The 24,060-nt window shown below is 36.6% G+C and overlaps 1 protein-coding gene across 1 annotated transcript in view; it reads right to left on the bottom strand.

Moving 5' to 3' along the window:
- The window catches only part of RPS6KA5 (ribosomal protein S6 kinase A5), a 75,828-nt gene that overhangs the window by 37,992 nt on the left and 13,776 nt on the right, over positions 1 to 24,060 (bottom strand). Inside the window, exons 3-5 of the mRNA XM_032188172.1 lie at positions 12,301 to 12,519; positions 7,242 to 7,357; positions 6,455 to 6,562 (exon numbers count right to left, since the gene is read on the bottom strand). Coding sequence (XP_032044063.1) covers positions 6,455 to 6,562; positions 7,242 to 7,357; positions 12,301 to 12,519 — 443 coding nt within the window. The remainder of the gene's footprint in view (positions 1 to 6,454; positions 6,563 to 7,241; positions 7,358 to 12,300; positions 12,520 to 24,060) is intronic.

The following is a 24,060-nucleotide window of genomic DNA, read 5'->3' as shown; positions in this document are numbered from 1 at the left end:
ATTAGAGTTCCCTTAGTAAGTTTAATGAGAAAAACATATGGTAAATAAAAGAATACTGCCTTAAATAGAGATTTATTTGCACTGCCATAGAGTCCACATAAAATTCCATGCAGAAACAGGGTTTGCACCTTCAGGGAGTCTTAGAGGCCATCCTATCTGAAAGTGATTTTACTGTTATTTACCTCAAAAATAAGAAATGCACCAAAAAAATAAAATGTTTCCATAGAAATCAGTTCTGTAGCATTATTCTTTGCCATCATTTTAATTATCCAGAAGAACAATTTCAGAATCAATTTAGGAAGGTATATGAAAATTGACATAAAAGCCTTCTAATGGCTGAAGACATGACGCAGATTTAAAATGAAAGTTGAAAATCTTGTTTGAAAATCTTATTACAATAAAATAAGTGCCAGGCTGTGTTTTGTTTGTTTTTAAAAATTCTTTTGAGAGCCTTTTTGGTCACAATATCCAGACATAACACTGGGGAATTAAGCTGTCCAGATCAGTAAGTACAGCTTCACCCAATAGCTCTCTCAGGTATAGACTGTTGCTTCTGTAGCCGTACCTTCTATTCAGGAACAAAAGTATGATCTCTGTAGAAGACAGAGGAAGAACAAAGATTGGAAAAATGTTTAGTGGTATGCTAGACTACCTACTTACTGCATTTGACAAATTCATAATGAAGTAAAGGCATAGACTAGACCAAGAACAGTTGCAATACTACAGATCAAAGGTCCACTAGTTTGAAATGTCATCCCAAGAAGAATTAAATAAAATCATCTGGAAATTAATAAAAAAAAAAATAATACTATCCTGGGGACTGTTCCTACTTGAAGGAGCCAGCTAAGTCAAAAGTACCATGTTGGATATTATATCTAATGCCACAGAGCTAGAAAAACTAATGACTGCTTCCAAAACAGGCAGAAGCAGACTAATGACTGCTTCAAGTAAGAGTGAAATTTGCCTGCCAGCAGCTGCCATCAGAACATGCACTAATAAAAGAGAGAGCCTAACCCTATCAGTGGAGGTACTGCATGCCAGCTAAGAAACACATGACCTCTATAGTTGTGGCCCCAAGACATAACACTGTGTAAAATTAAGCCCTCATCTAATGTAAAATGGAGACTCAAGGAAACTTTTACACAGGTTTAGGAAATGGCTGTCTGCTTCTGCAGTGCAATGCACTTGTAATTCTGCAAGGAATTATTTAAACCAGTTACTAATGATGGATTTATAAAGCAAATAACATAGAGAAAAGAAAACAAGAACCTCTCTTCTTAAGCAAAAGAAGTTCAGAAACAGTATATTATTGCGTGGGAGGAATGCAAGTACATACCACTTTCATCCCTGATGGACATTTTGTATTGGGTTCTCAAAATTCCAGTTTTTGGAAGACTTGTTTTCTAAAACATCATCTTTTGAGAAGAGAAAGTAGGAGTACCAAAAGAAAGAAGAACAGAATAAAAAGCAAAACCTGAAAAAACACCCTCTTGCTTCAAGTAGAGGCAAAATTAAAAGGTATGAAAGAGCATTCATTCTGCAAGGAATTCTTCTAGCTACCATTGTAAAGCCTTCAAAAATGTATTAAAAAAAAAAAAAAAAGAGAATAAAAAAATGCATAGAAGATGCCCCATACATACTTATGAAATCAGAGAGCACTGAATGTAAAAGGAGGAACAGGCAATTTTGCTCAAATGCAACACATCTGGCTCTAAAATCATTTTCACATAGCCATGAAACTCTGGTCATGCAAGTTTACCATACATGGTTGCCCAAGTTTCATCAAGGTTAAGTATTTGCAATCATTCAAGAGATTAAAAATTTATGAGGAAAAAGTCAGTGAGGTTGGTGGGTTTTGCATTCCAAATGAATTTTTTTTGTCCTGGAAAAGAGAAACATTTTTTTCCAAAGTTGACTACAAACACGTTACTGTAAGATCTGATAGAAGATGCCAGACTATTTAACACACAGGTCAGTATTTCTCCCCAAAACATCATTTTTGAGTGGCATATTTAAATAACTGAATGGCATACTAGTGCAGTAATTGTAAGAAATCATGATCTGTCTTAAAAAAACTCTTAATGGCACTGAGATTTTGGCATCAAAATCTGGGCAGAATATGTTCTATGCTCCAGTCTTCTGCTTTACTTTTCCATGCGGCAAGACCAAGATTATCTTTATAAACACTGAAAAAGGGATACAGCTTGGGCTAAGGCACAGTCACCTGATCATTGATGACCTCGTTCTGCAATGAAATGAGACCTGTCCTGCAGTTATGTGATTTCAGAATGTTTGGTGATTTTATGATTCTTAATATTCAGTTTCAGGATACTTGAAACACCAACAGAAGTACACCAACTAAAGCCAAAAATCTTTCCTAACATCGTTTCATATCTTTTTCTAAAACAAGGGTAATAATCAGTAATTGCCCAGATAGGATCTATAACCTATGTTAACTACTGTGGATTAACTACACTACTCAGTTTGCTTTTTCATAGTTTTTCCTCTTTCCAGAAGTGTAATCTACAGTTTAAAGTAGTGCTACGTTTACATTGGTGAGCAACTCTTTAACCAAAACACAAATACAGGAAGTCATCAGCAGTACAGATTACTCTAACTTATCTTTGCAAGAGAATGCTCAGCGTTCAGAGCATGCACTATCAAATTTCAATTATCAGACATCTTCGTTTTAATTGGACAATTGTCAAGACTTTTATAATTAAATGCACAGATAACCTAGTAGGTCACTCAAATGAGATGACAGTTCATACAGCAATAAATCAATGTCAAACTGTTGTCAGTTTCCTCACTGTTCCATTTCCCTCTGCTCTTGACCACCTCTGTAGTGCTCTGTATATGAACCTTTCCACTTCACTGACCAAAATCCATAGTGAGTTAACAACCTTTCATCAGTCTTCCGTTAATGCAACCTTTTAGGTTTACATAATAATTTTCCTTCCAGAACAAAGTGCCCACTCAACCAGCTAATAAACTACAACAGCAATTCAACTGCGAAAAGCATTTAACAGTTGCAACTAAATTTGCAACTCTGATGACATTTTCAGATGCAAAAGCAATAATGTATGTGAACTATTCACAGTACATCATAGAAAGAAGTGCACAGATACCCAACTGACACGGAATTGCAGAAGCCAGAGAATTCAATCATCCCTTATGGAAGTGTAGATATTCTATATCAGTTATTACTAAGGCATTTCTGTTCTGTGTCCCCTCGGAAATATTGTTCAAAGTCTGATAACATTTGTATTTACTACACAATTTCTTTTTATCTGTTTGCTTAAAACACAAAACTTTCAAAACAAGCCTAAACTAAAGCAGATGTGTACCAACAAAGCAGACTTGAGCGTTCCTCTTATTCCAGGAGAAATTTTACTTATGGGATTTAACAAGAAAAATGCTAATTGTTATGCATGATCCAATAGATGGTTACTAAACTAATTCAATGAATTCAAATTGTTTTTTCTAAGACAAAGATCTCCATATATACCATTCTAAACTGTTGTATTTCATATAGTTACAAAACCAAAGCTGTCAGAAAAAAAAACTATTAGAAAATGAATTAACACTTCATCAATAAATATTAAAATGAAAACCAAACCTGATGACTAAGCTAAACTAGTATTAACCAAATCAAAATAACACCAGCATACAAGCAGAACTATGAGATTCAAAGAAGACTAAGCCACAAATGCAAAAGATGAAGATGCTACACAAGAAATAGGATGGCAAAAATTAGAAATCTTGTGGTTTTGATTTTTTTAAAAGTTTTTTTTTTTAATGGTTCCAAAAAAATAGGAACACCAACATGATAACACGTGTGCAATGAAAAAGTGTTCAAAATCTGTTAGTCCTATTAATTTTTTTTTCCAAGATAAATTACTTATTCTAACACCATCTGCAAATAAATTCTACATCCCATTTAGATATGGACTTAACTGAGATGCACAAAAAGGTAAGGCTAAAGAGTCTCTTTTCCCCATTTTTCACTGAAATTCAGGTGAGAGTTAAAATCAACCTTAATTCACCATGAGACTAAGACAGCAAAAGCTACTGCATACTTAAAAGGAACTACTCATTTCAATTTCTCGAGCCCTTACCTAATCCCATTGTGTGGTTAGGCTAGTCAAATTCTTGGTCTTTGTGAAATATTACGTACAGTTCATATCAGAAAACATTTCATACCTAAATACCCTGTGATACTGAGTTATCCTACGTGAAAATTCATTTTTATTCAACTACATTATTCGGGTCAGATTATTTCTTCTTCTTGTACACAGATAAACACGTATGGACTTTTTAAAAAATAAAGCAAAGGAAAAAAATGAACTGCTATTACCCTCATATAAGAATTTATTTATTTATTTATTTTTAAGAAAAACTGTAAAATGCGTAAGCAAAGTTTAAGAACATACATGTTTTAGAGGTCCCAAAAAGACTTATGCAAGCACATCTATTACATGTAGTAGAGAACTTGTAAGAAGAAGGGTGGATTGGGGAAGCATGAAGAAGGGGATAAAGGAGAACATGCTAGCATATGCAATACAGTTGCAAGAACATACTCTTTTCTTATCCAACTTGTTTAATTTTATTTAAAAGCGCTACCCAAATAGCATGAAAACAGATACAAAGCCATGCAATTATGTAGGCAAAAATTACTGCTTGTAAGCACATCAGTTCAGAAATATAAATTAGCAGGTAACTTTTGTAATGTGAATTTTAATTGTTCTAATGGTAGCTAAATTGTGTACAGAGTACAACATGAAATGTCAGTTTCTATGTGTAAATGGAACAGTCTAATCATGTTCAAGTTCAGTATCTAACTTAAAATGGTAATGTGAAAACTAGTCAAGTGCGGGCGATTTCTTAGGTTTTTGAAAGAAAAAAATGAAACTGTAGGTAAGTTTCTCCTTAAAAGAGACTAGAAACGTTTTTTGACAGGGAAGATGAAAATAAAATGTTAGGGTGAATGAGGAAAAAAAGTATGGGTAAATGAACAGATTTTGTGGTATATGTCAGAGAAAGCAACATTAGATGACCAAGCAGCAAGACTGCATTATTTTAAAAATGACTGGAGGAAGAAGAATCAGGTTCCAAATGTGAGGAAAAGCAGACTCTGATGCTTATGCAAGTCCTCGCTTTTTCTTGCCCTGCTTATAAAGAATATCCTGAAGATGAGCACAGATGAGAAACAAGTATATTTCCTAAAGCCATTTGTTTTGAGACTTAAAGAAGGTCCTGATTTATTATGACAGATTATTATCCTAGGGAAGATTTCTGCCTCACTCAACTTTTGCTCAAGGCCTGGAGGACAGTTGCTATTCTCCCCTACGTGTACAGTAATATAACCCAGAGTATTTTTTCTCCTGTGCCTCCTGTAGCTTTTCTTACAACTCTGAGCAGGCCCTGCTCTTCTCCCTAGCCACACCTTTTATTGTCCTTCTTTTCTGCTGAAAACCACATCTCTTCGTATTTCCTTGTTGAAAGTACACTGGTCTGACATACTGTAGCAAATCCTGTCATGCTACTTGATCTTCCTCTTTGTTTTACTCTATAGTTTAAGAGGAATATATTGACACTTTGTATATATTTTAATTATTTACACACTAATAAAGTAACATTTCCAGTTTCTTAAAATGGTTAAGAACCCCCCTGAATCCTACCAGGTTCCATTTGAAATGCAAATATTCCAGAGGAAACTACCAGTTACCTATTTTTAGAAAACCTCCGTTGCTTCTAACAGACTCAAACCTGCAGTCCAGTCCCATATATCAAATACCTCTGATCCCTAAAGCGAAAAAGAACCTACTTTTTAAATTCTCCAGAAACAAAATCCTCTACAACTTTCTTTGACTCTCTGAAATCTAAAAGCATATCTGGATATACCTTACCTTAGAAATAACTGACAACTAACGTTAACAGTCAGTAATCGTTATGTTAGGTACTATTCACTTATTTAATGAGAGAAACTTTTATCCTAAAAGCTTGCAATTAAGCTTATCAGAAGTGACATAAATACAGGAGAAAAAGACAAGATAATAATACAAAAATTGTTATTAGCATAAATAAGAGTCATAGCATACCATTTGCCTAGTCACTGCAAAGTATTAGCAGAGAGTTTTAAAAAGGCATCTGAAAATGATAATGTAAGTGGCTTTTCTGACTCCTGTGTATCTCTTCTTTTGCACATAAAGGGCAGCACAAGGGTGTGTGAAGGCATTTCAGGGAAAACTAGAACAGACAAAAATGTCTAGCAACACTGGCAGGCCAAAGACCAATGAACTGAGAACTTACTACTAGATTTTGTTCCACAAAGCAAAAGTTGAGAAGGCATTTTTTCTGCTCTCTCAAATGCTTTTATATTTCCATGAGACAGAATCTGATTTTTTGGTCTTGTTGGATTCTGTCCACCATTAGTGGGGATTCAAATACTCACCTCATCAGTAAGAAACTCCTTACTCAGACCGAAGTCCGTCAGCACCACATGGCCATCAGAATCAAGGAGAATATTCTCAAGTTTTATATCCCGATATATAATTCCCAACTGCAGACAGAATACAAGAAAAGCATTGCCAAATCACTGTAACCATATCAAGGAGACACGGAATGCATTTAAATGTAAAGCTAACAAAATTCCCATTATTTCCACTGACACCTCAGAGACTGCCCTCAAAAAAGAGAATTTTAAAATGTCTTTGAAGAAATACCTTTGAGAGGCTCACGAATTCTCAGCAATTAATACACCAGGTAATGCCATAGGACATAATAGACCCTTTGCACCTAGAAGTGACTGAATACTTGCCTCTGAAAGCAATTTGCTTGCCTACAGTCATGGCAAAATTTCAAAACTCTGCTGTTTCATTGTACACAAAACAAGGAGAACTGAACAACAGTGCAACCCAAACATTCTTCATGTTGACTACAAATTCGGTTTACTGACATACTCTACCCTTTGATAGAGATTACCAAAAAATAACCGTCCTGTGTCAATAATACTCTTTGCACTGCAGAAAAAAACATGTAGCCTTACTTTGGTACACATAAATAGACATTTCATTGGAAAGTATTTCTAATTGTACAACTAATATGACCCACTGGTAGGTAAAGTTACTCTGAATTTAAGACTATCTAAAAAATATTACTAACTTTATATGATGTGAATACAGTTGATAGTTCTACAAAATCAGCTTGTAGCATCCACTGAAAGGATAAAGTTACTTTACCTTGTGTAGATGTTCAAGCGCCAAAACTATTTCCCCAATATAAATTTGCACCTCATTTTCTGAGAATCTCTCTCTTTGTGAAAGGTGAGTAAACAGTTCTCCTCCATTTATATAGTCTAAAAAGTAGAACAAAGAACCTTGTAATTTCACTTTCTGACAGCTTAATTTTCTTACAAAGTAACTATTAATATTGCAGTAAGTTATTTAATAAGATGTTCTGGGATCAGATGCTTTTACTTTATTGCAACTCTGTAATATTTCATCCCATTGTACAATACTCAGTTTCCTTATTAGTGGAGTGATGGAAGAGCATTACCAATTTAAATAAGCAGCAAAACGATAAAGTGAGCCATAAATATTCATAAATTATGGAAGATTAACATTTTTTGCAAAATCAGTCTTTCACTTAATCAGAAAAATACGAAGAACAGCACACAAATGATATCTATGAAGTGAGTATTTGTACACCCTTGTGAAATAATTAAGAGCAACAAGCCAGATTGACATTAAAACAGATGATTCAAAAGAACAGACACTAAGTGAAATAATCACCTATGGGCAATTACAAGTTTTACCCTTTGCAAGTGGAACTTATATGGCAAAACTTCCTGAAGGAGGTTATTTCCACACACATTCCCACATGAAACCACACTTTGATTCTTTGCAGGACACAACAGGGTGGTTTTCCCAGACAGGAAGGGGGAAAAAATAGTTAATACAAGAGTTCCACTGCAACACCAACATTTTAGATACAGAATTGCTTACACTGGCAACATACAACAAAGTAGTTCATTTGCATTTGAGGTTTACATACACAGAGCAGGGAACCTACTCCACAACATCTTATCAACATTTTCTTGAACAGTTTCTACAGATCCATGTATTACACCAAAAAGTCTTTGAAGCAGAAAGCATATATACAAGTTACACATACTCTGATCTCTCTACTCTTTTCACAGCTCTCCATTCAGAAAGGAATAATAGCAGAATCAAAGAGGAAAGTAAGGAAGATTCAACTATGTTAGTAAGTATATGAAAACATCAATACTAAATCATAAGTAACCCTCATTTTACAATTAGAAGTAGTAATAACTTAACCCCATGTGACAAGTTCTGTTTAGAACTGATACTTGTATGAAAAAAATACCTCATTCTTTCAATCCTAGCTTAAAATCAATCTAAAAACTGGAATTGGCTCCAAATTCTGTATTCTGGAAAATAGACAGAAATACAACCACATGTCTGCACTTGATTCAGATTAAATTACTGCTGCTATGTAATCTGGCAGCACAAGGACTTATATTAAGTATTGCACCAAAGCTCCAACTCTAAAACCTCTTGAACCTGAAATGACACATTGCTCATTCACCAAGCCCAGCTGGGTAGAACACAGGCAGATGCTGTTTCCCTGAAAATTCAGAAGCCATTCTGAAATGCAGAATTCCAACACTACATCAAAGAAGCAAAGAAGTGATTTACAAGGATTTACATAGTCAGACAAAAAAACATGCAGCAAACCATTTTGTTGTTGTTGTTGCTGTTTGTTAGGGAGGGCACAAAGCCTAAATTAATTATAAAGTAGCCTTAGGCCACAATAGTTGTTTTTTGTTTGTTTGTTTCTCTGTTGAAAAGAATGATTAAAAAGAGCAGATAAAAAAAAAAAAAAAAAACCAAACACCATGCACTACACAACTCTATTCCCATTTTCTGCTAAAAAAGGAAAGAAAAGGACATTTCTGGAACAACTGTTGCTCTGAGAATGGGTTCATGTAAACTTGTGGAAAAGCAAACACAAAGAACAAAAAAACTTAGTTATACATCAGCTTTGAATTTTTTTCACTTGAAACTTCACCTTGATGTTGTATTAGGGTGGGAAGTAAATGCCCACTGTACTATCTATTATGTAAAGTTCTTCACAGCTACTGGGCTCCCTCCTCTTTGACTCTAATGAGGATATAATCTCAACCTTTTAATTTTCCCTTCATAAAAAAGGCTCTTCTGGTCTTGTAATTATTCTTGTCACCTATACTTATCTAAAAATAAATGCACAGAGAAACTTATCAATATCATATATATATGTGAAATACACATGTAATACATACATACATACTCATATTGTATATGAAATACATAAATTTTTCTAATGGAATCCGATTGAGATTGGATTGAGAGCAGTTCTGAAGAGAAAGACCTGGGGATGCTGGTGGATGAGAATCTCAGTGTGAGCCAGCAATGTGTGCTCTCAGAAAGCCAGCCATATCCTGAGCTACATCAAAAGAAGTGAAGCCAGCAGGGCAAGAGCAGTGATTCTCCCCCTCAGCTCTGCTCTTTTGAGACCCCACCTGGAGTACTGCATTCAGGTCTGGGGCCCCCAGCACAAGAAGGACATGGACCTCTTGGAGTGAGTCCAGAGGAGGGATGTGAGGATGACTGCAGGGCTGGAACATCTCTCCTATGAAGACAGGCTGAGGGAGCTGGGGTTGTTCAGCCTGGAGAAGAGAAGGCTCAGGCGAGACCTTATAGCAGCTTTACAGGACCTAAAGGAGGCTACAGGAAAGCTGGGGATGGACTCTGTCAGGAAGTATAGTGACAGGACAAGGCATAATGACTTTAAACTAAAAAAGGTTAGATTTAGAATAGTAATAAGGAAGAAATTCTTTATGCCCAGGGAAGTTGTGGATGCCCCATCCCTGCAACTGCTTGAGGCCAGGCTGGATGGAGCTTTGAGCAACCTGGTCTGGTAGGAGGTGTTCCTGCCCAGGACAGGGGGATAGAATTACATGGACTCTAAGGTCCCTTCTAACTCGAACCTTTCTATGATTCTATGATCTAAACTACATTCTAACCAAAAACTTCTGGATTAGTACTATGATGTTTATAATGCATTCTCATTTGTCTCATGTTTCATCTATTTTTTTTGTTCCAAATTATTCATCTATAAATTGAATACCACAACAATCAAAGATGAAACCCTCATTATTAAAAGGTTAACATCAAGGAATCACAAAGCTATCAATGTATTTCTAATTTCTGTTTCACCTCTTCAGCATCTTCAAGTCTTTGATACTATTTTATATATTCTTTAGCATCCTTTTCAAAGGTATTTGTGAAAACCCTTACACTTTTAAAATCACATTTTCAAAAGGAATCTAATGAATACTTCCTTTAATCTTGAGCTTCTCAGGCACGTTTTATCCCATGGTAATATATGAAACTAAGGCACATATGTAGAACACCTTCCTAAGAATTGACATTCAGTGGGATAAGATTCATATAACATTAATAAAAATTATTAATTCAAAGTTTAAATCAGCTTGTTAATTAAGGTTCAACAAGTGGAAGTTATGAGTTAACAGTAACCAGAAAATTAAAGGACCATTTACTTCTTCAAATAAACCTTAAAAAAAAAAAAAAAAAAAGAAACATGGAAGTCTCAATACTCAAGAGAGAAATGGTTTAACAAAGTTTTGGCAGCAAAAGCTTCCTGAAGCAGCGAGGTTTAAAGCTGCATTTATTACCCTTTTCCAGCTCTCTAAGTACATACTCCTCATTATGAGGAAAAATCCTTGACCCTCCCAAGAAAGCCAGGCCTCTAAAAGGCAGTGAAAACTGGGGAATACAACAGAAGAAGAAATAAATTCTTAACGTCAGCCTCTTTCCCTAAAACAGTGCTGTCTCAAAAGGGGGGTGCAGGGGGTTGAAGGTGTTCTATCTTAGTTGAAAACTCAAAAAAGTTCCTTATCAATCTCATGCCAAGCTTGCAAATGCTGTAGAAATAGATCTGGTTCTTCACATAAATATGGAAAGCAAAATGGCACGGACAGAAGTAGAACAAAGAAAGTTCTAATAAGCCTTGCTATACAATAGTTCATTATCAGGCATCTTGTGTAAATGGATATTTATGAATGTTACAAGAAGAATTACAAGAAGAATTTACAAAAATAAAGTAACGCACAAAAGCAAGTAACAGGTTAGAGCTGAAGAACCATAAGAACTCATTAAACCAAGGCTCCATAGTACATGTATATGTACTTCCAGCATCATTTTAGAGCAGGAAATCTGACCAACAACCTGTACATTCCTGTGTCTTAAAGAATTTGCCCAGACATAAAAATGAAGGCACAATCACCTTTAACAGGCCTTGCCCATCCTACTATGAGGGCATCTGTTCAGGCAAAAAGGCCTGACTGAGAGAATCTTTCAGTTTGCAGCAGTTCAGTGATACTAGAACCTACCAATTGGTCAGCGTAGTAGCAGGCAGCCCTGTCCTCTCAAACAGATAGCAACATTTCAAAATACATTTTATTTTTAATGTGATTGGTGTAAGTCATCTTCAGAGTGAAATGTGCTGTATGTCTGCTCAAGTATTTCTTTACTATCCCAAGTTGGAAGGGATCCACAAGGACCATCAAGTAAAACTGGCTCCAAGCAGGATCGCCCAAAAAATTAAGCTATGTACCTGACAGCGTATTTTTTTCTTATTTTCTACCAACTGATCCCAGAAATAAAATTACTTTTGGTCACTCCACCTTACCAACAACCTTTGTGCCACACAAGCAAAGACAGCATACAGAGAAAGTAAGGGAATCATTTTAATGCCCATGAAAATTGTTTCAATTATAGTAGCAACTAGTCTGAAATTCTGCAGAAAGCTAATGCAGTATATAATAACAGTTAAAAAAAAAAAAAAAAAAGCTGCAAATAAAGATTTCATCTTCTAGGTAAGTTCAAGAAAATTTATTTTTAGTAATTTTCCACCTCTGCTTTAGGCAGTTATGACCATATCAGTGACTTGCATGCAAAAGAAAGAAGTATAATATTTTTTTCCCCAAGTCAGAGTAGCACACTGAGGTTCAAACAGGAAAACCACAAAGGCACTGTTGAAGATGAACTGTATTTTACTTCCTATATTCTCCCATACAATCTCCAAACACACAGTACTTAAGACCACATGAAAAAAACCTACAAAACATTAAGGAGATAAAAGGATGGATTATATATTTATTTTTTAGATTTTATTTTGTATTAATGTAAGAGTTGAAGCCTGAAAACTACTTACCTAAAATGAGATGAAGCTTTGTATCTGTTTGGAAGGCGTAATGTAATGTGACCAAAAATGGTGATTGCCTAATGTGCTCCAATACTTGTCGTTCTGTCCTTGTGTGCTCAGTTGTTTTGGCTTTTTGAACTATTGTTGCTTTCTTCAGTACTTTCATGGCATACAGTTTTCCAGCATCATGGCCACTTACTTTCCTTACTAGGAACACTTTTCCATAGGCTTAAGAAAGAAAGAGTGGGGAGAAAAATGGTTATTTACTCATAATACAGGTCTGGCTGACACCATGATACTACTGCTGATTATTAACATTACACAGAAATTCTCATTTGGCCCTTATACTCAATTATTCTTTGTTATGCCACATAGTAGTTATTCAGGTTAAAATCTTTCAGGATTTTGTTTCAGACTGACCTTTTCAAAATAATTTTCAACCAAATCAGCCCAGCAAGTGAATGCAGCAAGAGTAGAAGAAACAGAATTCCAGTATTTAACATAAAAGTTAAAATGACTTCTTCCTTTGCAATAACCTAAAAATACCACACATAGAATTTGGCAAGAGTATGGGGGTAAGGGCAATGCTGTTTTTGCCCCCACCCCCCCATTATGCCCATTTTTGTGCAGCTTAGCAGCTTTCATTACTGGCTTTACAGCGGTTCCAAAAACCCATTGAAAATCCAATGAATTCTTCCCACCAGTATTTAGAACACAGGGACATTCTGAGGCTCCCATACTGGGCTTACGGAGAATAAGCTAGAAGGAACTCTTCAAAAAAGAAGTTTTCTAAACGCAAACAGGAAAAAAAAGTCACCAAGACCAAAAGGTAGGCATTCCAAACTTTTTAAGTAATGAATCTAAGTGTTCTATTGACATATTTTGTTAAAAATATGCTCCACGGTAGAATAATAAGACACATGGACTTTTTTTTTTTTTTAAATGAAAAGCCTCCTATAGGCCAATAAATGACGTCTCTATTAGACAAAGCTGTTGGAAGAGTAACAATTAGATTTAGCACATATGTGAACAAGGTAACATGAGAAAGACTCAGTGCTACTTTTGTAGATGGTTATAATTACTTCTATTAATAACTGCTTACAGGAATCATGAGGAAGGAACAATGATATGCTTTACTTATCTAGATTTCCAAAGTACATAACAAGTTCCCTTACAGAAGGGTCTTGAAAATACTAAAAAAAAAAATAAAAAAATCACTGGTTCAAAGAGTAGATTAGCAGACAAAAATCAAAGGTTAAAACCAAACATTCAGCTTTTAAGATGAAAGAAGGACACCACAAGAGTTTGTCCTGCATGATTCAGTCATATATGAACTACAGTGCGGAAGTTAGTAACTTATCTACTACAACAGAAATCAAAGCTGACTGCTGAAAATTGCAAAAACCATATCAAAATATTAAGTATACGAATAATAACATGACAGATAAAATTCCAAGTAAGTAAATGAGTAAGCTGTATGTGGTAAGATAATGATTAATTTTTATACTGTTATAACTGAGAAAAAAAATATCTGGCATGACTATAGACAGTTCTGTAAGAAAACACCCCCAGTGGCTAGAGGTAATCCAAAAAGCAAATAGAAAGTGAGAACTTCAAGGAAAGTATTAAAGTGGAAATATGACACATGCTCAGTCCCTCAGACCTTCAACACAAAACCAAAAATCCCTTATGCTGTGGTATGAAAGCTTTGTGTGCTCCTATCTCGGGTAATGCATGCCAGTACAGTGCTGCTCTCTTCTGTCCCCAGCTACCCTATCAGGAGGAAAAAAAAAAAAAAACAAAAAAAACCCTGCTGGAGAACTATAAAAGATCCAGAAAAGAGTAACAAAGGTTATTCTAATTATGAAGGGAAGTGAATGCATGAACTTTTTTTTTTTTTTAGCCTGACAAAGGTAGAGTACTGAAGAAGATGCCAGAGAATTAAAATCAAAGATCTATATGAAGGTAAGTAAAGAACAATTTTCATTATTTCTAGAAATAAAATAAGGTAAAAAAAATCATCAGGTATTAAAACTAAGAACTACACAACACACAAATATTCAATTAAGCTACAGAACTACTGCTGTGTTAGACTATAGATATCAAAAATGTAGATGAGTTCAAAAAGATGATGTAAGTCCTTGATGGAGAAGAACGTATAGAAACCATTGCTAAACACAGAATCTCTGGCTCAGGTAGACCCCAAACCATAGACTGCTACAAGTGTATTAAGCAAACCATCATCGTATGCATCCTCATGTTCTTCTATGGTCTCTTTACGGGTCTCGGAGACAGAGAAGTGAACTGGCTGGGTGCTTTGTATAACCCCTACATGGCCATTATCTTCACACATCATTCCTAAAAGGAACACTCAAGTATCTCAAAACTGTAAACACACTGGACAGAGTACGCTGTCCTGATGGGAGACACTCAAATTAATTACATTCATCTTCAAACACACTGCATAGTTACTCCCAGTAAGCAACTACGTGCAACTCCATCTTTTTCCCATCGTTCCCCATCCCTGACAGAGAATAGAGAGTTTTGAGTTACCCAATGATGCATTATTTTTTTCTATAGCTAAGTTCTGCTTCATTCTGTAAAAAGAAGTAACATTACTTATTCTTTCAAAAATAGTTCTTTCAAAAAGTTTGGTTTTTAGCTGACTTCTACTCTACAGGGTCATGCTTGCATTCTTCACAGTGCCTACTATTCTCAATATGGATTTTCACAGATATAAAACAAGTTTCCACAATATATCAGTCAAGAAAGGCAAAAAGAGCCAAAATAGGTTAAACCTCTATCTATTTTAAGTGACAAATGGGAGATACTAGGACATTTCCCACCCTCTGCAATGCTCAGTATTATATAGAACTCCCCAACATCAGTAGTAGCCATGAGATCTCAAGTGTATCAACGTAAATTGCCCTGAGTAGTCTCAAGCTGGTCATCAAGAAATGGATAACCACAGGTGTAAAATATTATCATAGTGAAACAGGCATGGGCCATAAATCCTGTCACAACATATAGGCACGAATGAACTCAACAGAGGTTGTACAGGCCATAATATTGTGACCTCAATGACACTATTATGCTTGTGTATAATTTTCATGATATTCAATTGTTTTCCAGTACTGACTTAAATTATTTAAGCATCTGAAAAACAGACCCTACTATTGAAGGCACTGGTTTAAAACAAACAAACAAACAAAAAAAACCACCACCACAACAGAGCTTCCAAAAGCAGTACTTCCATCTTTTTTAGGAGTTACTACTCAAGAAATGTAGATTCTTTTGCAATCCACTAACGCACACCAGAAACCACTGTGGAGAATGGCCTGAGCTTGCATTTCTCAACTGCATAAGGGAACAGCTCCAGTTTTCACCAATTTGCAGCTGGAGCTTGGTATTTAACTAATGCCAGAATAGGGCATTACACAGAAGCTTCCTTAGGTTCCCAGGACACAGCAGTTTTATCAAAAGCACTGGAGAACATTAGGCTACACCAAACTAAATTAAACAAACCCCTCTGGATTTTAACACTAAATCTTTGATTTTATCACGAAATCTTTGATTTGACTTTATAAAAAAAAAAAAGCATTCAGTAACGCACCTCACATAGCAGCATGCTAGCAGTATACATGTACATGTATTAAGAGTATCTACTATGGTTTTAAATACTCTGTATGAGAAGATTACCTGGTAAACGTGTGAGCTATATGGAAGTCTCTAGATACTATACCAATGTTACCTTAGAACAATTTGCAAGACAGAGCTTTACCATGGTACAAATTATTTCCGCAGCAATCTGAACAGGACTGACAGCAAGATGAGGACTCTCAGCGGTTTTGATGAGAATAAATCTTAAGTAGCACTATTTTAATCAAATGACTCATGACATGTTCAACAGCAGATTCTCCGATATTACCACGAGAAATCTACTTAAAAGACAACACTGCAACAGCAAGTCATTCAAGTGACAGCAAGGAAAAAGCACACAACTTTATTGCAAGGATACCCGTACCAGATGATCTTATTTCAGAAAAGCTTTTTATGCTTCTCAGAGCCACATTTCAATGTTCATTCTTATAACAACTAAAACACATCTCGACTATTTTCAAGGCAGAAATATTTAGTCAGCAGTGCATTCCCCACAGAGCAAACACACATGCACAGCCACCAAGATTTGTCCCCAAATGTGATAGGTTTTAAATTATGGAAGAACTTAAAGAAAATATAATGTATGCATATATAAAATACACAAGATTGATCCTTATGATTTATTAAAAGGAACAAAATAAACATATAAGGTTAAAGAAAAAAGGACGCGCTAATTGCAGATTGATATGGATATCAGGCTTAAGATGAGCAAGACATTTCATGCCATCAATTTATATCACATTTTCATTTAATTTGTGAGGCAGAAAAATACAACTGGGGGTTAAGACTTTCCTTTCACTAATGCCTTTTTCATGAATAATAATTTAGTAATACATACTATCGTACATAACAATTCAGCAAGTCATTCAAATATGCCAGAAAGTATACACTTATTGAAAGACAATGAATTAAAAACAGAGTAATCTTTGCTTCTTTTTTCTGTGTAAATGCAAAACACGTTAAGCCATTGCATCATGCCAGCCAACTCTTAACAGAGGAAAAAAACAAGCAATTCTTTTTGTTTATAGCACACAGAATGGTTTCTGTGGACTTTTAAACCCATCAAAACTTGCCACTTATATACAGAAAATTTTAAAGCAGTGTTTTTAAGTGCTAACATAAGGTACACTTCTTAAGCTACTTTTTTTTTTTTTTTTTTACTGTCATTGTAAGAATAATCATGAGACAACAATAGCAAAAGGCTCAGAAGCACAAGATATATAATGATATGAATACCTTTTACTTTGCTCTTGTATGATAATATGCCTTATGACTTATTTCCCCTGAACTTTTCTGTGTTAAAATAGGCCATATATTTAATCTAGCTGAAAAAAATCTGAGGCAGAACTCTCGCTGTGCAGATACCTGTCCATATAAATTAAAATTCAGGATGTGGCAAAGTCAGAAAGGCATACAGCTCTAACAGCTAAAAATGGGGGAAAAAAAAGCCAAACACAACCCTTTACGATCAAACAACAGCATTCTGAAGAAGCACCTTCAATTTTAATTGTCCACCACTAAATTACCAAAGATGATGCATTCTCTATCAGATTTCCTTGCATGTCAGACAAGCAAGAATCTACAAGGGGCTTTTTATCAATGTTATAATTTAGCTAAGAACAAGTTCCTTGTCCTGTTAAACAGGCAAATAAGAGATTATAAATATGAAAGGCAGGAGAGGGAAAGCTGCATCTTAGCATGTACTTTCTAGCAGCATTTTGCTTTTGTGGTATATTCTGTTTGGTTTGGTTGGTTTTGAGTTTTTCTTTTTGACTTTTTTTTTTTTTTTTTTAAACCCTTGACTTCCTTAAAAAATAAAAACTATTCAAGTAAATAGGTATGGCAGGAGATCCATGCCTTATTTTTTTTGCCTTCAAGGAAGTAAGTTGTTAAATGAGGGCTCTCATTAGTCAGACAATCTACCAGTGGGTAAGCACGTGTCTCATTTTTGTTACCAAAATTAATGTAAATTTTCTTCAAAATTTCTTTGAAAGCACTGCATGCTCCTGAAGTTGCTTCAGTTGATCAACCGTTAGCTGCCTGGTTCGTCTTCATAGTTCCTTCTTAAATACAGGATTGCATTTGCTATTCTCTCTAGTTTCCTGTATCACCTCTGACTCATTAGTTCCAGTAAAAATCTTTGCTACTGACCTCCAATTTCACGTCCCAATTCTTTCAGAATTCTCTGGGGGGAAGAAAAGGATGAAACTGTACAAGTTCCAGGTTCTTCAACTAAACAGTCACCTCTTTTCAGTCTGCTCGTTCAGTACAGAAAAATAAAATTTTCTTTTTCCAAACCCTGTCTCTGATCAGACATCCCATTTCCCATTCAATATTCCTTATACATGTCCTGAAGTAACATATTAATTTGCATTTGGAGTCATTTGTAGACACTCCCCAGTCTTCTGTGCACAGTAACCCCACTTCTTTCTTTCTCCTCCTTTCAATTTTACAGCAATGTGCTCAGTTTGGGAGAGTAACATTTTACATTTTATTCAATATTCTTTGAAAGATCTAACTAAATTTCACAATAATAGCTTTATCACAATACTTTCTGACCTTTAGATGAAACTAAGATTATTCTCTCTCATATAACAAGATTTTAAACTAATTATCTAAATCTGACATTCATCCTACCAATTTTCCTTCCTTCATTTGAATTTATGTATCAGATTCTAAACATCCTTCACACATAAGTCTTTAAGCTGTTCAATCCTATGGAATTCTCCTTCTAGCTCTTTTAAGCTTGCTCCTGTAGAAATTTTCTGTATAGAATTATTTAGCAATTTATTTAACGGCTTTATACTATTAATTGTGACTTAAAAAAACAAAGCTATAAACTTAGCATTTTCAACACACTTTTCATAAACTAGTCATGTTGCTGTAAAGTTGATTTCATTAAATTCTTGAAATAAATTAGGATTAAGATAGGTATTAATGATTAATTTTTATCTGTTTTAGCCACATAAAATGAATATGCCTAAATTCTCATATATTAGTGTTTTCTATATAAGTACTTAAAATAATTTATGCATAATATTAAGATATGCATAAATAGAAATCTGTATGACAATTTATTCTTGTTTCTAGTTATTCCTCTGTGTTCATTAGTGGCCTGTAGTGGTACAGCAGATTACTGGGGCACGTGGTCAGGAGCCACATACACTGACTCTTTTTCATTCGGTCTGCCAACTGTGCTTAAAGGGGCATTTATTGAAATCAGAAGCAGAAATAGTTGAGAAGAAAAAAGCAGGAATAATCTTTGTGTAGAAAAATGTAAGACCCAGAAAAGCTTATGACTTTTTTTTTTTTTTTTTTTTTAAGAAAAAGTTTAGACTGAAGTAAATAAGCCAAGTGGACATGCATAAGCCAACACAGCCACCTTCCTGTTCTCTCCTTCATGTTTTTTTGGAAGCAATTAGATTACTTTGCTGTAAAGTTCCATAAAATATAAGTTTTCCAAGTCACACAGGGGGAAAAAAAACGCTTTAACTAGATAGGATAAACAGCTAGGACCGTGAATTCAATTGGCAGGAAGTCTGAAAATTCCACATTAGAAAGGCTATAAAGCAACTGTAAAAGAAAAGGATTTAAGTGAAAACAAAGAAACTGGAATTTCAAAAAGCATACACTGAATAAAACAAGGACAAGGCAGAGAAATCAAGAAAATAATAATTTGCTCCCAGAGCAAACAAGCACATTATTAATAGCTTTATTAACAGTGGCATACTTGCAGCGATTTTGTTCTGTTGCTGTCAAGTGTTACTGAGTACTGCAATAGGGAAGTTTATTGCAATGATAGCTACGTAATGCAATGTAAAGGGCTCCAACTCTGATTAAAAGGCTACAAACTCAGATTTCCTTCTATTTTCCTCTGAGAGAGGGATCAGAAGACAAGCATGTATAATACACTATCTTAGTACCGAAAAAATAAATTAGCATGCTTCTAATGGTGATAACGTGTATAAAACCGAACTAGACATACAGGAACACAAGAAGAAAAAAATAAGCATGAAATCATACAAAGTCATAGCATGAAGAAAAAGCTATTCAGAAATAACTTCCACAGGAGAAGCACCAGCACTATTTCTAAGAATCATATTTTATTGTCTTTTTAAGAAATATATCTTAAAAATGATACAAACAAGGCTTCACAGCTACTACCTGGAAAAAAAAAAAAAAAAAAAAAAAAAACACCACCACCATACTAAGTGTCTATACAGAACTACCACAATCACAGAATCACAGAATCACAGAATTTTCTAGGTTGGAAGAGACCTCAAGGTCATCGAGTCCAACCTCCAACCTAACGCTAACAGCCCTCCACTAAACCATATCCCTAAGCTCTACATCTAAACGTCTTTTGAAGACTTCCAAGGATGGTGACTCCACCACTTCCCTGGGCAGCCTGTTCCAATGCCTCACAACCCTTTCAGTGAAGAAGTTCTTCCTAACATCTAGCCTAAAACTCCCCTGGCTCAACTTAAACCCATTCCCCCTCGTCCTGTCACCAGGCACGTGGGAGAACAGGCCAACCCCCACCTCGCTACAGCCTCCCTTGAGGTACCTATAAAGAGCGATAAGGTCGCCCCTGAGCCTCCTTTTCTCCAGGCTGAACAAGCCCAGCTCCCTCAGCCGCTCCTCGTAGGACTTGTTCTCCAGGCCCCTCACCAGCTTCGTCGCCCTTCTCTGCACCCGCTCAAGCACCTCAATGTCCTTCTTGTAGCGAGGGGCCCAAAACTGAACACAGTACTCGAGGTGCGGCCTCACCAGAGCTGAGTACAGGGGGACGATCACCTCCCTAGCCCTGCTGGTCACGCTGTTCCTAATACAAGCCAGGATGCCGTTGGCCTTCTTGGCCACCTGAGCACACTGCTGGCTCATATTCAGCTGACTGTCCACCATCACTCCCAGGTCCTTCTCTGCCTGGCAGCTTTCCAACCATTCCTCTCCCAGCCTGTAGCTCTGCTTGGGGTTATTGCGCCCCAGGTGCAGGACCCGGCACTTGGCCTTGTTAAACTTCATGCAGTTGACCTCAGCCCATCGGTGCAGCCTATCCAGATCCTCCTGCAGAGCTTTCCTACCCTCAAGCAGATCGACACACGCACCTAACTTGGTGTCATCTGCGAACTTACTGAGGGTGCACTCGATGCCCTCGTCCAGATCATCGATGAAGATATTAAAGAGGACCGGCCCCAGCACCGAGCCCTGGGGGACGCCACTAGTGACTGGCCTCCAACTGGACTTGGCTCCATTCACCACGACTCTTTGGGCCCGGCTATCCAGCCAGTTTCTAACCCAACGAAGCGTGCGCCAGTCCAAGCCAAGAGCAGCCAGTTTCTTGAGGAGAATGCTGTGGGAGACGGTGTCAAAAGCCTTGCTGAAGTCAAGGTAGACCACATCCACAGCCTTTCCCTCATCCACCCAGCGCGTCACTCTGTCATAGAAGGAGATCAGGTTCGTCAGGCATGACCTGCCTTTCATAAAGCCATGCTGACTGGGCCTGATCGCCTGCTTGCCCTGCAAGTGCTGCATGATGACTCTCAGGAGGATCTGCTCCATGAGCTTTCCTGGCACTGAGGTCAAACTGACAGGCCTGTAGTTTCCTGGGTCAGCCCTCCGGCCCTTCTTGTAGATGGGCGTCACGTTTGCTAGCCGCCAGTCGATTGGGACCTCCCCCGATAGCCAGGACTGTTGATAAATGATGGACAGATAGCCAGGACTGTTGATAAATGATGGACAATCACATACACAAAGTTAAATGATACTGTGCTTAAGTGTATTTTGAATATTTTCTTTAGTTATTCCGTTGCCTCGTAACAGACTATACGTAAAATATTGTAATCAGTTAAAATAGTATCTCCCGCCATCACTTAACATGCCTAGGAGGCTTCAATTCATTCTGCTTCGCATTACTGTAGATCATTTAACTATCAGATATTTGGGAAACACTTTGCATTCTGCTCAACTCCACAGAGAAGAACTTTAAAACAGTATCACAGCTTTTATTTAGCATTAGCTGTATCGCAGTATATCAGCAATACCTAAAAGCTCACATCAGATACGGCTTTCAACTGCCAGAATAAAGATAGCTCCTGCCTAAAAATAGAGCAATGTGTAAACAGAAGGCACGAGATGCCCTCTTTTTCATTTTTCTTTAAATTGTTCCCAAACAAGCCCTTTCATCTGCATGAATCAATTTGTCTAAGGCGACGTCAGCCCCCACCCACATCTTCAACTTCACAGAACTTCCTAGTAAAGGAACAGAGCAATTCCCAAAATTGCCCCCTCAACAAACAAACACAAACAACAACAGACCAAACAGTTCTCTTATCTTGTCCATATTTTTAGGACAAGTCACTAATGGAAAGACACGGGCTGCTTGGACAGGTGCCTGCCACCACATAAACATATCACTTGGAAAATACTTGAAGTATTTCAGGTTTCTAAAATAATGAAACCTGTCACTCACACCTGAAAGGTGAAATGCATCTGACAAACACCTGTAACTTGCACCCTTGCCAATAGATAGCTACTTTTTAGAAGGATGTCACTTTAGCTTCACCAGAATTAGGTTACCAACTATACAGAGTTTAACCCAAAATTAAATATACATTGAGGAAAACAGCCTCCGTTCTTATTCTGATAGAATTAAAACTACAGAACGAGGTAATTCAAACTTTTACTTATCAATGCAGAAGGCATGCAAATACCCTCAGACCATTTCTTCATTTTTTTGTGAGAGCAATCCTAAGGATGACAGTTGAAATGCAGACATGTAGTTCTGGACAACAGAGGTCACGTTTTCCATGAGGCCTTACTCTTCCATGGTACCATTTAATACAATTCTCCAGCAAGAGCCTGCCCTTCCAAATATTCCTGACATGCTGTTGTGATTATAGACAGTTTTATTTATGCTCTCATTCCTTCCAGTAAACATATATTCTAGGACAAAGAACTGAGAAGTCAGAGCAGTCGTATGCATTGCTCCAATCTCAACTCAAGCACAAGAGCAAGAAAAGACAGGCCTAACAGGGCCCCACAACTGGGCACGACACAGTTTTCATAGAAAAGTTTGCATGTTAACAGGCAGCTAGATTCGTAATAAATTTTGAAAAATAGTCACTCTGCTATGGAAGATGGCGGGGCAGGGTATAATGCACAGTATTGAAACGTAGTATATTTTGCTATCTTTGTGATTAACTGAATGCATATCCCAAGACCTTCCACTTGCAGCAGCTACTGCAAGTTCTACTGCCTTCGGTCAAGTTGATTTTCCACACTTAAGATGCACAACTGTTCTTGTTACTGACAAAAATGTTCCGGAATTTCAAAAAAAATTATATTTACAAAGGGGTTTATATATGTTATTAAACTAACAGCAGCATAGTCAACTCGTACAAGTTCTCCATAGTTCTGTAACAGTAGCCAAGACACTTGCAAAAAAAAACAAAAACAAAAACAAAAAAACACAGTAGGACAGTAGGCTAGGACGATCTTGAATTGCTCAACTGGCCAACATCATACTTAAATTTCTTTTCTGCTGTTGATTCAATAAAGAGGACACAAACTCTTCCGGGCACAACAATATGTTGAAAATTCAGATGATGTTCAGAGCCTCATCAAAATTTTGTTGACAGTATTTACAAAAGCAAAGCCTAACACTGGCATACCCTATTATAAAGTAATGTGTGGTTCTTTCAGAAACCTCTTGCAAGAAATAGAGAACTTTTGCTTACTGCAATCCCCAGAATGCTTCTCGAGCTAGGAGATGAAATATCCTCAGCAAGAACATCCAGGAAGGTTGCAGTATGCCTCTGCTACTGGAGGCTTTTGCTGATCTCTGTTCGGAGCAATGCAGATATGACTGAGTGTCGGGACAAGTAACTAAAGAACTTCTTCAAGTCCATTCCTGTCCTTTTTTCAGGGATTCTCTGTCACCATAAACCCTGAAATTTCAGATGGTTACTTCCTGAAAAGCAAACAGAACTAGCTCTATTCTGATCAGGCCATGTGCATTTAATGCTGTCCAGTAGCCGGCAAACAGCAACCTTTGACACACCTAGGACACCAGTCTCAGCTATGATATGCTTATCACTGAACAAGGTT

The sequence above is a fragment of the Aythya fuligula genome, chromosome 5 (genome assembly GCF_009819795.1).
Source record: "Aythya fuligula isolate bAytFul2 chromosome 5, bAytFul2.pri, whole genome shotgun sequence".
Taxonomy (NCBI): Eukaryota; Metazoa; Chordata; class Aves; order Anseriformes; family Anatidae; genus Aythya; species Aythya fuligula.
This window is presented reverse-complemented; position numbering and strand designations above follow the sequence as displayed.